At 52.2% G+C, this 15,115-nt stretch overlaps 1 protein-coding gene across 1 annotated transcript; it reads left to right on the top strand.

Moving 5' to 3' along the window:
- The first annotated feature begins 5,768 nt into the window (after positions 1-5,768).
- Positions 5,769-9,647, top strand: LOC119102356 (serine/threonine-protein kinase Warts-like). The gene is made up of 6 exons (XM_037225726.1): positions 5,769-5,783; positions 5,828-6,226; positions 6,353-7,049; positions 8,554-8,632; positions 8,876-8,889; positions 9,451-9,647. The coding sequence occupies exons 1-6, from the start codon at positions 5,769-5,771 to the stop codon at positions 9,645-9,647; spliced, it is 1,401 nt and encodes a 466-aa protein (XP_037081621.1).
- The last annotated feature ends 5,468 nt before the right edge of the window (positions 9,648-15,115 follow it).

The following is a 15,115-nucleotide window of genomic DNA, read 5'->3' as shown; positions in this document are numbered from 1 at the left end:
CTCGTGACTTTTAGAGCGACAGACGAGGATGGTGGTGTTATTTATCATAAGCTGACAACTCAGTTGGTTGTTGTAGGCTTTCTTAAGGTGACGATTAGGGCCCCCATCTTGCAGGTGCACCGTGATACACTAACCGAGGATTGTGGTCGCGTAGCCGATGTAGGTGTCGTTAGGACGGTGCGCATTGTCACTGGTGTTACATCGACACTGGTACAATACATCGGTCATTTTCAGCACAGACGGGTCTTGACATAAGTTATTCTTCAAGCCCAGGCTGATCACTTTGAGGCTCTGGCAGAAGATTATGAGCTTTTGTATTGAGGGTGAGCACGCTGACAGTTTCTGCATACGACGTCTCTGATAATTGTCGTGTCCTTTTTGTACGCTGTCATTCTCGTTATCATCGCACGTCATGTCAACGCTAGAAGCACACTCCGCTTATTTGACGGTCCGCTGCGTGCAGCCGGAATGGTATGATTTTCCGTGCCGGGGCTCCTTCGGAAATTTTGAGGGAACTTCCCTCAGTCTTGTCCGAGCCACCAAAATCGGTTCATTGCGGATTTTCCCTGCGATCGATCTTTAACCAAATGGATGTCCTATTGTGAGTCTACAGAGCATGATGTAGATCAAACCATGAGTAGTGTTATTTGAATGCTCTGCTTGCGTGTTATTGACTGATAATGCCCTATGTCGGACGAAACTTTGCAAACATTTATAGACTTAATGCATCTCAATCAGCGGGTGTGTTCGTAGCATCGATAATTTCAAGAAGATATTGCTAAAAAATCGCACTGCCATTTGCAACAACTTTGTTGCATATATATATATATATATATATATATATATATATATATATATATATATATATATATATATATATATATATATATATATATATATATATATATATATATATGTACATATATATGACAAATTACATAAAAATATATACCGGTTACATTTACGGATTTGTTGCCGCTAGAGATGCAGTGTAAATTGCAGAGGGTACAGGATAGGACGTTAGAAGGAATATGAGGTCAGGTGCGTTGGGTGAAGGTGGGATGTGTCTTCGCACACCGGGAAGACGTTTTTCTGCGCCCTGCGGTACCGTCGATAACCTGACTTGTGAAATCGACAGCATGACGTCACGCTAGCCATCAAGCATATGGCCTTAAAACTTAGCGCATTAATATTTTAGTCATGGTGAGCTGCAACAGCACAATGCTCTCTATGTGGCCTGCCAAACGGTGTGATAATATATGAGGTGTGTTTATAACGCATGTTTGTATGGGAGCTAAGTGATGTGTTCCCCGCCAAAGACCAGCAATACTGCACTTCGACGTACATTCTCTACATCTCGTTCGGTGTACGCTGCGAAAGTCAACGTAGTACCTGGCGGCTCGTGCAAATGTGTTGTAACACGGAGCAGTCAAATAAACATAATTTGATTCAAACATGTCAGCTAGTACATTACCGGCAAACTCCAAGGACACTCATGGTGGCCCACGGTGGTGAATCGGAGAGAGGACAGAGACGAGCCCTCTCACGAACCATTGCTGTATGACAGAGCCCATAGCGGTGCTGTGTCTCCAACCATTTCCCGTGCACGTACCTGCCCGTGGAGGCTCTGGACAACCACAAATAAACTCCACACGGCGTCAGAACTTTGCACGTTGGTGCGCACTCAACAATTTATCTCAGCAGGAGCCTGGCCTGCTGTAGCTAGACGTGTGCTCCATCGCACAGGGTGGGGAGGCGCGACGTGCCGCCATGCCGCGCCGGGCACCTGAGGGAGCGGGGCGGGGCGGGGCGGGGCGACCGCTTGGTGACGGGCGGCGGCCCGCCTGCGCTGACGCTAGGGGACGCTCCGTCGCCAACGCCGACGGGTGCTCGGTCTCGAGCACCGGTGTGTCGCGGCGCTTGGCGGTCGCTCCGGCAAGCCTTGCCAGCTGGGACCTATGAATAATTAATCAGCAGGCGCGGCGGATGAAAACAGGATGCTGGGACGAACCGCCGTAAACGGCGAAAGGCTTGCAAAACGGCGTTCGCTGTTCGGGGTGTTGGACACACATTTGTGATAAAGTGATCTCTCGCGTTTGAAATGCGTGTTTAACAGTTGACAGAAACACAAACTAAGCGCTTTACCGTGCTTTTAAAATTACATGACCGTGACGTCGACAGCCAGGAAGAGTCCGGTGGGATTCCGAATGCTGTCCTCATTTTTCTCACATAATTTGTCTTCTAACCTCTCCAACAGCCGACTGCGCCGCGGGCGAACTCTTTGAACCGTTGCTCGGAGGTTTCTTAGTATATATTTGCCCCATATCATGTCAACTCATGGCGTAGACACTGGTGGAGAACGCCGAGAAAAAGGTGGTGCGGTAAATTTGTCAAATCAAACACCATGTAACGTCCAAATGTTAGAATTGGGCTAATCTCAATAGAAACTGGCGTAGACTCTACGGCACCTTTCAGCCGCATTTTGCACCGATGAGCGCAGGAACAGAACCAACGAATGGTACGGTCCATCCCCCCCCCCCCCATTAGTCGAAAAGTTGATGCTAGATATTGAGCGATGTCGCAGGAATTGAGCTTAAAATCACAGGAGTTTGGACCAAGCTTGACATTTGCCCCCGCTGAGGATAATTTCATCTACGTCTCTACATCGCTTCATGGCATGGGGGAGGTACGACACGAAGAGATGCATTAGGCATTACTTACGCCGTACGCTGCGTGTTTACCAGCCGTCCAATTTGTCGACCTTTAGATGGTGTCATTGAGTACTGCTACCTTATGTAACTCAACGTCAGTTAAGTGCAACCGGCTTCGCCACGGTAAGTTTAATGCAAACCAAAATAGCTTACCGAACCATAAATTATCCTATCCGTTTTGGAATTCCCACAACCGCAGCTGCCATCTGGAGCGTGTGAGCTGTTCTCCTTCTAGCACGCCGCCCACACCACGCTGCCTATATTTAGCTGGCGGACGTGGCATAGTTAATGACATGCATTCAGTGCTTGCATCGCTCAGGCATGATGAATGTTTTCTATGCAGTGTGGGAACCTCTGAGGATTCCAAAAATCTGGAGGTACCAGGGGCTGTCCATCCTGACCGTAGATGAAAATGCTAATTTTCCAGAAAGGCCGTGTCACAGTTTTGATGCTATGATCTGCGTGATTCCGCGTGGCAAAGCCATGAAGAAGACGATAGGCGGAGAGACAGGGGTGTGTGCCAACTTAAAAGAGGTAGCAACATGGTTGTAACCCTGCACGGGGATCCACGGCTGGCGCGGACGACAGGCGGCAGGCGACAATTCCGCGGGCCGTGCGCAATGTGCCGAAACCGTAACATTAACGGATCCCTGCATCATTGATCATAAATTTGTGTAGAAACAAGCTTGTTTAAGTTCCGTGTCGTCATACGGCATGATCTCGTACATGAAGACATGTTTTGTTAAAAAGCTTAGATCTTCAGAAAAATTTGGCCTTTGACATGATCTAATAGGGTTGATATTGACCTAATAACATGCAGCTAGTTGTCAATCGTGAAATGTCGTTGAGCTTCATCCACCGCTATTTTTCCCGAGGCTCCATTTTTCTCAGTTTGGAAACACCACTACTAAAGATGGTCGGCATGTAACGAAGCAGTCGCTGCGGTCGAAATCCGAAATAATCAGCCAATTTTGCAGAGCACGGCTGGTAACATAGACATTGACCCGCCGTCTATTAAACCCGGGCCATGAAATAGGTTACCAGTGTTGGATTTTGGATTGGTGGTTATGGTTTTGGGAGCAAAAATTTCCCAGGCGCGGTTTGTAAATGCGGATCCGGATTTTAAACATAATGGAATACTGTGAAAATTGGTCTCAGACGCTGCAGTTATAGACACAGGCCATAGCTGTGATATGAAAAAAACACGACAATTATCAGCGTAAGGGAACGCAATTTATAACATCAAGAAGAGTGTACAACTGATAGTAAAGTGGTAAAGAGTTATTTTGTGAATGGATTAAACCCTGCAGTAGCTCTTTCTTCATCGCTGACATTGCCCCAGTATGTCGAAAGATATTACATGGAACTTGTTATGTGCCATTTATAGCTATCATACGGCCGCTGACCAAACATGTTTTCGCCCAGCTCCGTACATGCGACGCCTTAGGTTTGAACCGAACCGACGTGTCCATCGACCTCGAGCCCGTTGCGCCGGCCACTCACGCACTAAGACCTACACCTAACCAGCAGTACTTTTGTCTTTGCCAGCAAATGATTCTTGAGTGCAAATGAAACTTCAGAAAAAAAACATTTATGGTGTTTGCAACGCATCGCATTTCATTAATCTTTGTTTTGCGTGGTTTGTGGAATTTACAGCTATATTGGAACGACTCGTGATAGATTTGGCTGCAAGTGTCAATATAATATCCTAGGCTGTTCCAGATTTTGTCGGTGACAGCAGACATTTTTTCGCCATTGCCACCTGATGTGCATGGCAACAGCCGTGTTTAGAAAAGCGTGAACATATGAAAAAGACAAGAAAAATCACCGCTTGCTGAAAGCCATGAAACCTCTCCTCACCGACTGTTCACTTCTGTCTCCATGCCTATACGTCTAGTTAGCAATTATGATCCGTGACACACCGTGGCTTGCATCTGCGTCAACGTTCTGCCGCCGCGTCTGTCCTCACAGTTCGCCATGTCTCCGCCAGACGTCAGTGGCGAGTGGATCCTCGCCGAGCATGACGCCACGGCATGGACGATCTGCTGACTTGTAACGAGGCCAGGATCCAGCGGCTGTTCCCCAAGTGTCACGTGCGCTCGCGCCCGGCCTCCAGTCAGCGTGCAGATGTGAACGCCAACCGGCCACCGCAGCCAGCATCTCCCACGGACAGCGCCACCGGCAGATCGGCCCCGCACTGCGACATGAATGGTAACCCGACCCCCCTGGGCCAGCACCTGGACAGCCCCGCGCTGGCGCCCGAGCCGCGACGCCCCGGCGCCGACCCCACCAGCGAGCCCGACTCGGACTCGAGCGCCGGGCCGCCGCGCGACTCGCGGCTCGAGTCGGCGGCCGGCCGCGAGTCGTGCCGGCCGAGTCGGAGTCGGCTGGCGCGGCCAGGCCGGCAGCGGCGGCGCGCCGGAGCTTCCGACTCGCTCGACCTGGCCGTGCTTGGGCTGCGGCCGCTGCGCGAGACCTCACTGCTGGGCGCGGCTGCGCCGCCTGGTGGCCGGCTGACCGTCGGCGAGACGCCCGTGCGTGGCACCGTCGTGTTCGACGACATCGGCGACCTGGTGCCGCCCGACGCCGGCTGCGGCGCCGTGCCGATCGCCCAGTACGAGGGCTCGCCGCGGCGCTACGGCGCGCGGCCGCCGCCCGAGCCGCAGCCGCGCCCCTGGCGCCGGCCCGGCGTCGAGCGCAGCCTGGACGGCTGCGGCGCGCGCGGCTGGGACTGCGGAGAGGAACGCGGCCTGGAGCGTGGTCTAGAGCGCGGCCTGGACCGCGGTCTGGAGCGCGGTCTGGAGCGCGATCTGGACCGCGGCCTGGAGCGTGGTCTGGAGCGCGGCCTGGACCGCGGTCTGGAGCGCGGTCTGGAGCGCGGCCTGGACCGCGGTCTGGAGCGCGGTCTGGAGCGCGGTCTGGAGCGCGGTCTGGAGCGCGGACTGAACCGCGACTCCAACTGGGGTGAGGAGTGCAGCCTGAACGGCGGCTTCAGTCGTAGCCTAAGCCGTGTCGAGGAGCGCAGCCTGAAGTGGGGCCAAGAGCGCGGCCTTAACCATGCTGAGGAGTGCAGTCTGGACCGCGGCCTGGAACACGGCCTGAGCCGTGGTGAGGAGCGCAGCCTGGACCGCGGTCTGGAACACAGCCTGAGCCGCGGCGAGGAGCGTAGCTTGGACCGCAGTCTGGAACACAGCCTGGGCCGCGGTGAGGAGCGTAGCCTGGACCGCGGCCTTGAACACAGCCTGGGCCGCGGTGAGGAGTGTAGCCTGGACCGCGGCCTTGAACACAGCCTGAGCAGCGGTGAGGAGCGCAGCCTGGACCGCGGCGTGGAACACAGCCTGAGTCGTGGTGAGGAGCGTAGCCTGGACCGGGGCCTGGAGAGCAGTGCGCCGTGTAGGACGGAGCCACCATCAGAGCGGGGAGAAGCGCGCACCGACCGGATCAGGTCGGACTCGGCCTTCGTCGCGTCACCGGACCGGGAGGTCGTGGAGGCGGCCGAGCCGCAGCCGCAGCCAGTGCGAGCCGCCGACGTCCCGTCGAGAGCGGCCGCGTCGGCCGACACACGGAAGGCAGCAGTCGAGCGGTCGCCGCCGGCACGGACCGTGTGGGCGGGCGCGGGTCCGGCGGCGGACCGGCCCGAGCACAGCCCGCCTTGCTTGGAGTCCGCGGCCAAGCCGAGCGAGCCGCCGCGCGCGGACGGGACGGTCGAGAGCGCGCCGGCCGCCACCATCTGCTCGGGCACGGCCAGCTCGTCGTCCGGGTACCTGGGCTCGCACGGCTCAGAGGCGTCCGAGCCGGCCGGGCTGGCGCGACTCAGCCTGCTGGGCCGGCTGGCGGACGGGCGTGACTCGCCGCCGGAACGGGCGCGCCTGCTGACGCTCTCGCCGCAGCCGAGCGAGCCAGACTGGGCCGAGCTCGAACTGGAGATATCCGAGCCGGGCAGTCCGCCGACCGGCCGTCTTCTGCCCGTGCTGGAGGACGGCCTGTCGGACGGCGGCGAGTCAGCGGGCGAGGAGGCGTCGGAGGGACCGCACCGTTGCCAGGAGCCGACGGCATCGGCTCAGGCCGGGCGGCGCTCACCGTCACCGCCGCCGGCACCGGCGCCGGCACCGCTGCCGGCGGCGGTGACCGACCAGCGGCTGGCCAACATCACGCCGACACGCCAGCGGGAGGTGGAGGCGTACCTCTGCCAGCAGCAGCAGCAGCAACAACAACAGCAACAACAGCAACAACAGCAACAACATCAACAGTCGCAGCAGCAGCAGCAGCAACAGCAGCAGCAGTACAGGGCGTGCTACGGAAGCAGCGACCTTGATCTGCGATCTCTTGATCCTCTAGGTGGGATATTCATCTTGCTTATTCTTCGATTAAGAGTTCAACAATGCAGTTGCTTTCCAAACGCGTTTTTGTTTGTGACTGTATAGGCATTTGGAACGTAGCACCGTCCCACAGAAACAAAGATCGGTATGGGATCAATCGGCACTGCTCAGCAATGGGTACATGATCTGAACATGATCGATGCATGTCGCTATTCACAAAGATTACATGCGTACACGTATGACACAATACTCTTCTTCACAGGCCTGTGAGTGGATGGATGCACATGCATCTATCTTTTCATCTTAGGCATTGCGACATTTTAAAAAAAAATGGTTGACCCATAACACTCGTGTCATAATCACGTTGTAAATGCGCTGCACTCACGCCTCATGCCCCGAGTTAATTTGATCCGAGGCTCCTAAATGTCACTGCAAAGCAAACAGAGGCCTGTTCTCAAATTATAATGGACCGACCGCTGCCATTTTAGATTGGATTCAAGAGCTCTCAAATGGACAGACGGGCGGCTTTTGTTTCCTAAACAAAGGAGCACCATTGCCCCATTAAAACGCGCTGTCTTGCTCGAAAACTTGAAATTACTTGTGCCATTGTCCAACAGGCTACGCGAGTCAGCCAAGCTCTTGTTTGATCGCGGGGGGGGGGACAGAATTTAACCTCAAAAGAAACTACGTAAGTAATTTTGAGGATGCATACACCACAGAGCTTCCCTTTACGATGGTGAGTCTTTCTTCCGCACAGAGCTTCATGCTTCCCTCGCGAGAGTTCAACCGGATACTCCTGGTTACCTACACCGCGTAATGTCGTGCCCAGGGTCTGCTCGCGGAGCTGAACGCACAGCACAGACACGGACAGTAATGGTACTGTCTGTTGATGCTGGTGGGTTTGTCTGCTGGATCAACAAGCGAGAAAACGTACTTGCTTCATGAAACCTAAAACGACAACGCAAACACGCCGGGTGGGAGCGACCGACCGCAACTGACCGTGGCCATTTGCGGGGCGAGAAGACGTGATTTCACAACAGGCACGGAATGCTGCAATAGCCTGTAGCATTCCAAAGACCGCTACTTTTTTATTAAGCATTTCCACCAAACCCTTGGATTGGATGGAATTGAAAAAGCGGGTGGCTTGGCCTATGTGACGCAGGCGCCGATATGTGTGTGTGTGTGTGTGTGTGTGTGTGTGTGTGTGTGTGTGTGTGTGTGTGTGTGTGTGTGTGTGTGTGTGTGTGTGTGTGTGTGTGTGTGTGTGTGTGTGTGTGTGTGTGTGTGTGCACGCGCGCGCGTATGTGTGTGTGTTCAGTGGGAAGGTGATTAGCGGACGTTTGGATATTTTCAAACAGCATGTTTTATCCACTGCATGAGATTGCGTCCATTTGTCATGCAGTGGATAAAACGCGATTTAGATGCCGGGACCCTGCGAACTGTTTGGTCGCGCTATCGGATCATTGACACGCGGCGTTGACGGCGTTCGTTTCACCGGAGTGGCGTGCGGATGGCGTTCGCAGGCTCAAACCACTCATCGCCGCTCTCTCTGCCCGTCAACAATGGGCGCCGGGCGGTACTGAGCTCGCCCTCGCCCCCGCCGCTGGCGCTGCTGCCCAACGGCTGCCCGCCGGCTGCCCCAGGCGCGCTGCGCGCCTGCCCGCCCGGCGTCTACTCGCCCGCCTTGGCCGCCGCGCACCACCCCGGCGAGGGTGTGCAAGACTTCGGCTCGTCATCCTCCGCTCGCCACGCCTTTGACGGCCATCTGCCCACCTACGCTTCCGCTTCCGCTGGTCCCCGCTCTTCGAGTGAACACCCTCTCGCCTGTGCCTCCGCGTCTCCCAGTGCTTACTCCTCTGGTAACCATGTGACCTACACGGCGCAAGTGTATACTCCCACACCGTCGCCGTGTCCGCACGCGTCTAGTGAATATCTCCCTCCACACACCGCATCTCCTGGTCCTCGCTCTTCCAAGGATCGTCCTCTCGTCTACAGCTCCAGCTCGCCTGGTTCGCCTCTTTCCAACAGCCATCCCACTGCCTACTCATCCCCCTCTCCCGGCCACCAGCCGTTCGGGCGCCGTCCCCCGACTTACACTCCTGCCTCTCCCGGCCCGCACTCGAGCAATGGTCATCAGCATCGCCAGAGTTCGGCAGCATCGACGCCGCACGCGCCTTACTCCCGCCCCACCACACACCCTTCCTCGCCCGTCACCGCGCAGTCCGCCGGCGTCCGCGCCCACGCGAACCTCCCCGCCTCCCCGCCGTCCCGCCTTTCCGCCTCCCCGGGCAACGGCGCCCCGAACGGGCGACCACCAGACTTCGCTTCGGCGCCACCCGGCGGCCGAGCGGCGCCCCGCGCGCCCACGTGCCCCCCGGCCGGCCGCCCGTCGGCCGGGGGCGGCGGCGCCCCACCGGCAGCGGCGGGCACGGTCTCGCTCGGTCGGGCCGAACCGCGCCGGCCGCCGGCGCTGCCCGTGCTCGAGTCGCCCGTGGAGGAGGAGGACCACAGCCGAGCGGAGCGCTCCACCTGGATACCCAGGTGGGTGACTGCACCGGCCGCTCGCGCCGACACGCACACACGCGCCAACACGCACGAACTCACACGAAAACGATAGCACGTGCACGCAGGTACGCAAGGCCGCGGATGAGCGTTTGCATGCATGCCCGGACTGCACGACGCAGCTTTGCACGCAGAGGAGCGCCTGTTGTTAACATTGGTGATATTGGCCGTGTGTTTTTAACGCAAGTAATCGCTATATCTATGGTGATGCGGAGCAAAGCAATTGTATTGGCTCATTTGGGTAATTGTGACTGAAGCTGTAGGGCTTGTGCGTTATTTATGCGCTATTCCCAATCAGGCAAAAGCGAAAAAAGCTGTCAGAAGCTTCCGCAGCAGGTATTTCCTCATGTGACAAGCGCCGTGACGCTCAAGGTCTTTTTGGAACGCGCATAGTGACACTCGGTCGTGCACATAATGTGGAGAAAGCTGGCAATAATTCGTTTGTAATTTGCCCGCTCGTGTATTCCCACACACCTATGAGCGCCGTTGAAGACATGCTTACTTCATATATACGCGCGCTCCGATCGCTCCTAATCGCGCGCACACTGTTTCGTGAGACATGAAATGCCTGTAGACTACAAGAATATGCATGGATGACTAGCATGGTGGCTGAAGGCTCTAAAGATGTGCACAGTCTTATCAGCAGTTCTATCAGCTTCCATGCGGGGTAAGTGTGTCATTTCCAAACCACCATTGGGCGTCTGTAATTAGGGCACCGTACCTTTGCCTTTTTGTGCGTACTCCTAAATGTCAAACGTGTTCCTGTCTTACGAAAATCAATAAAATACTTTTCGCACGTTGGCACCGCAGTAGACCTACGTCATCACGAGGAAGAGAAAATTGTGCCAAACTGTGACGTACCTACTTCATGCGAATTTCGAGCATTTCCCATTGATGCAGGCGGTCCCAAGCGGGCACCCCGTCGGGGACTCACGGTACTCACGTCTCACGGTACCGAAGAGGGCTTCATGCCGTGCCCTGGCAGCAGTCATCTTCCATAAAATCGTTTTGCAATGGGGCTCGCAGAGATCCGTCTTAGCGATCAACATGAAAGGGTTCATCATTTTATTTTCACATGGTGACATGGTTGTACTATATACGTATCATTGTTTGATGATAATGTAAAAGATAGTCAGGACATTATTGCAGATAATGCTTTCAAGCCTTTTTCAGGGCTTTCAGGGAGCAGTTAAAGTACGAGTCTAAATCCCGTCTCAGGCCACGCTACTGGCAAATTATGCATTCTCCGCCCGACAAAAATGTTGATTTACAGCGATTATCTAGAAAGGTTTCATACTCCACTGACTCATTGTGTATTTGTATTTGTCTACTAATTAAACGTTGCAGCAAAAAACCCGCACTCCTTAGACCCTGAGCTTGAGGTTTCAAAGTATGCCCTCTGATATTCTCGTTATACTTTTCCCTTCGCGGTGAACAGCAATCGACGACTGTCTTGGGAATAAAGTAAAGCTTCTGGTATCTTTTCCATTTGTTTATTCAATGATTGGATCGTGCAATTTGCATTTACATTGCTTTTTGCCAACGTCTTGGGTAAACCCGAATGTAAGCTTAAAACCAAGAGGTGCCTTGTGCCGTCTTGGGTAAAACCGAATGTATGATTAAAACCAAGAGGTGCCCTGTTGGCTATGCACATATCCCGTTTTTCGTTTGGATGCCTCAATACACAAAAGTCTCTCAGGATCTTCGGTGCCAACCTTGCATATGGCTGAGTTTAAACTGCACCCTTTTTCCGACGTTGAAGGGGCAAGAAGAGCTTCTATCCAGCGTTGGTAGGCTTCTGGGAGCGGGGCATTCCGCTACTGTCTTTTATTTCCCGCGCTCTTGCCCCCGGAAAATGAAAAAAATTGTCACAGACGGTCACCCATCACCGTGACCAGAGGTATGGGGTTCAATTCCCCGCGGAGCCCACCCTCCCTGTCAGGGTGAAAGCCGGGCGACACCATATGCATCGCCTTGCTGCTAACAATGTCGACAAGTCCGTGGAACCCGCCCGCCGCCGTTGATGCGCGATTGGCCAAGAGATGGCGACACCAAACTGCATACGGTATACTGTACCGGGGTGGCTGTATGCAATGCGGAACAGCATTGCCTGATCATCACGCATATGTCGATAACTGCAGAAATGACTGATTTCGATGCACTATTTTCTATTTGTCCAGCAGCTGAAAAATATTATTTTTCGTGTGTGCATGATCATGTTATAGCATTCGAGCGTTGGGCATACTTGATTAAAAATTAGTTTTTTTTTGCCCTCGAGGGATCTAAAAATCCCCTGATATAATTGTCCAGCATTTCCTGACGCATTTGCCACTTCCTTTTTATTTAGGTGGCTGACTCCAACGACACCAACATGGTTCATATGCCCTGATCACATGCCAGTCTGGTTGATTTATAGTTGGCCGATGTCAAAGGTCAAGTCGAAGATCACAATGACCCCGAAATTCTTCTAAATCGGATCTTGATTCAAATTCATGGAAACGATGCGTCTAGATGGTGGTGACACACATGTACCAAGCGATACGGACACTTTGCACATCCTAAGCATGTAATTTTGTGCGTCTGTGGACCAAGTATCCACCGTCTCAGACCTAGGTCACATCAAGCAATGCGGATGGTTTTGTCCTCAAACATGCTCGCGTGCGCCTCATCGCCTCGACATGGTGCTCAACATGGCAGATAGGTAGCCACACGAGGGGTTTAGATTGCTCAATAATTCTGAACCACATGCTTTTGATATGTCTGTCTCTGATGTTTCACTAAGTCAAAAGACCAAACATGTAAATTAAGTATCAATACAAAAGAGGATTCGTGTGTATGTGAACACTCTATGTGAACAGTTCATAAACGCTACCATTTCATGGTATTTTTAGTGTAGTCCCTAAACCGCGCATTCAGTTAGCGTGATTAAGCATCTTCTGCTTTTGAAATTGACTTAGACCAAGACTATGACAGAGAGAAAGAGAGAGAGAGAGAGAGAGAGAGAGAGAGAGAGAGAGAGAGAGAGAGAGAGAGAGAGAGAGAGAGAGAGAGAGAGAGAGAGAGAGAGAGAGAGAGAGAGAGAGAGAGAGAGAGAGGCCAGCCTCCCGGCAAGCTGCAGCCTTACATGACTTCGCTTGAATAGTTAACACTTCCAACGTTTCATTGTGAGATGCCATTTTGATTTTCACATAAGATGAGCTGGAGCTTAACATGCAATAATTCACGACACAATGTGTGCATTGAGTCATGACTCAAATGCGTGCATCATCAGCAATATCAAGTTCCGGTGGAACTTAACAAAATATCTCAAAGGTTTCGGACCCAGTGTTGTTAAAACAACTTGACTTTCAGGGTCATCATCACACAATAACATTCAATGTTAAGGTCATTTTTTATGCTTACTATGACGAATTGGAGCTTAGCACGCAGCGCAATAGCTCACGGCGCAAACCGTTGCTCACCAACAATATCAAATGTCGATGGAACGTAACAATACATCAAAAGACTGAGGCCCAGGGTTGTTAAGATAACTTGATTTTCAAGATTATTATGACATGACCTGCGATGACCTGATCTTTTGAGTGAACTGTCATGATCTCATGACATGTACCAGAAACCATAAACTAACTACCACCGTAAGATAACGCACCTGTGTTGAACGTGGAGCAGGCTCGGAAATCAAAAACGGTATGATGTCGGTCATATGGTCACATCATCCTCACCTTACCTAGATTAGCAAAACCTTCAGCTTTTTACATAAGAATTATTGAGCATTTGCTAACAGATGTTGACGATCTCGTATTCCTGGTTTATTCGTTCCGGAGAATGTAAGGCCCTCCCAGTCAGTGGCGAGTAAAGCTAGCGATGGCCTATATGTCGGCCCCGTTTGTTTGTAGGATCTGCCCACGCTTGACGTTTGTCTCACCGGAATTACTGTGCTTGCCTGGTTGGCATGGCAGCTGATCTTTTATTTAAGTGTCACTAACATCATCCAGCGGTTCGTTGAATTATCGGCAAAAGTTTGAACGAACCAAGTTTGACCATCGCACGGGGCTGCTGCGGTGACTATTCATTTACGACATAGTTTTACCCTGAGCCTGGGCTCAGCCAAGCGGTGAAAACTTCTGTACTCGTTGTTGAGCCCACTCCTCTCGCAAAGAAAGAAACCGCTGAAGCCGCATGCAGTAAACAGGAAATCAATATTTCATTGGAGAGCCCTTGTCGCGAAGAGCGCGAGTAATGGTTTTAAAAGATACTTCAGTTTTCCGTTAATGAGTGTTTGGTTAATAATAGTTTATGCCTTTTTCTAGTTGGCCTGCGAGAAACAGCACCTTTGGATGCATTTTACGGTAATTTTACGATAATAGTGAAGTCGATTCGGCGTGTATATGCTATAAGCTCGAAAACGAATTTGATAGTCCGTAAGAATACCCAAGTAAAGGCAAAACACTTTCGAATTATTTTGTTTTCCCTTGTATCTTCATGACTTGCAGTGCAAAAGTGAATAAAAAATATATGGATGTAATCCGCAGTCATACAAGATCATTCACAGACAAACGAATTCCTCGTTGTGCAAAACAATACCAGTTGCTTTTTGCTCGCAATCATAAGAAGTCAGAATTTCGACAAAGACGCTGTTTATGATTTTCAGATCAAATGACATCATAAGTCAGATCTTCTGTATGTAGCCGCTTGCAGACTCTAAGTATGTGGTCGGCATGCGTTCGTGGCCCTGCCCTGTATTTATGCAAAGGGCTATGGCACGGTTTTTGAAAATAGTTCAGCGATATCGATGCGATCAAAAACTAACGTGATCCTGCCAACGTGACGTGTACATGTTTCCACTCAGGCGTCATGAAACTATTGTCTCGCCATGAATGAACTTCAAACTTGTCCTTCAACATGACAAATTGGCAAAAGTCTTATTTCCAGCGATCCATTCTTATCAACGGCATCGACTTACTGTAGACAGTGTTATAAAAGTTTGAAGTAGCCGCCATCGTCACCAAACACCAAATGCAGAGAGAAGAGTTGATTAAGTCAGAAGCATTTTCAAGTCGCAGACAAGTGCTACAATTTTTCAATAAAACAAAAACCGACATTAGACGGCTCATTTTTGAACCGATCATTAACAAATACTGACAAGGTGACGTTTTTGCACTTCGAATTCGAAAATCTACGCAAAATATATCATACCTAAAGCAAAGTATTATATACAAACCTCTAACGGTGCGAAAATTCAATGTCTCATGCGAGACCGAGCGGAAGATGCCCACTAACGGGTGATCTTATTCCTCCGAAGGGGTGCACGCCGCCAAAGTGCTGCGCGCCCAGCCAGGTCCGTGACCCCGCCCCAGGCAGGTCGCGCCCAGCCGGCGACGCGCTTGTACATCCGTGAGAAGCAACGCAACAATGTGTGGTGGAACTTTGTTTTTGGGCGGCCATGAGCCTTAGGGTGATGGCCCTATGATTTGGCGTGATAGTAGTGGGACACTTACTGTACCAGTGACGGGAGATACCCAT

Source organism: Pollicipes pollicipes, unplaced genomic scaffold (assembly GCF_011947565.3).
Source record: "Pollicipes pollicipes isolate AB1234 unplaced genomic scaffold, Ppol_2.1 Scaffold_5724;HRSCAF=6776_pilon_pilon_pilon, whole genome shotgun sequence".
NCBI lineage: Eukaryota > Metazoa > Arthropoda > Thecostraca > Pollicipedomorpha > Pollicipedidae > Pollicipes > Pollicipes pollicipes.
This window is presented reverse-complemented; position numbering and strand designations above follow the sequence as displayed.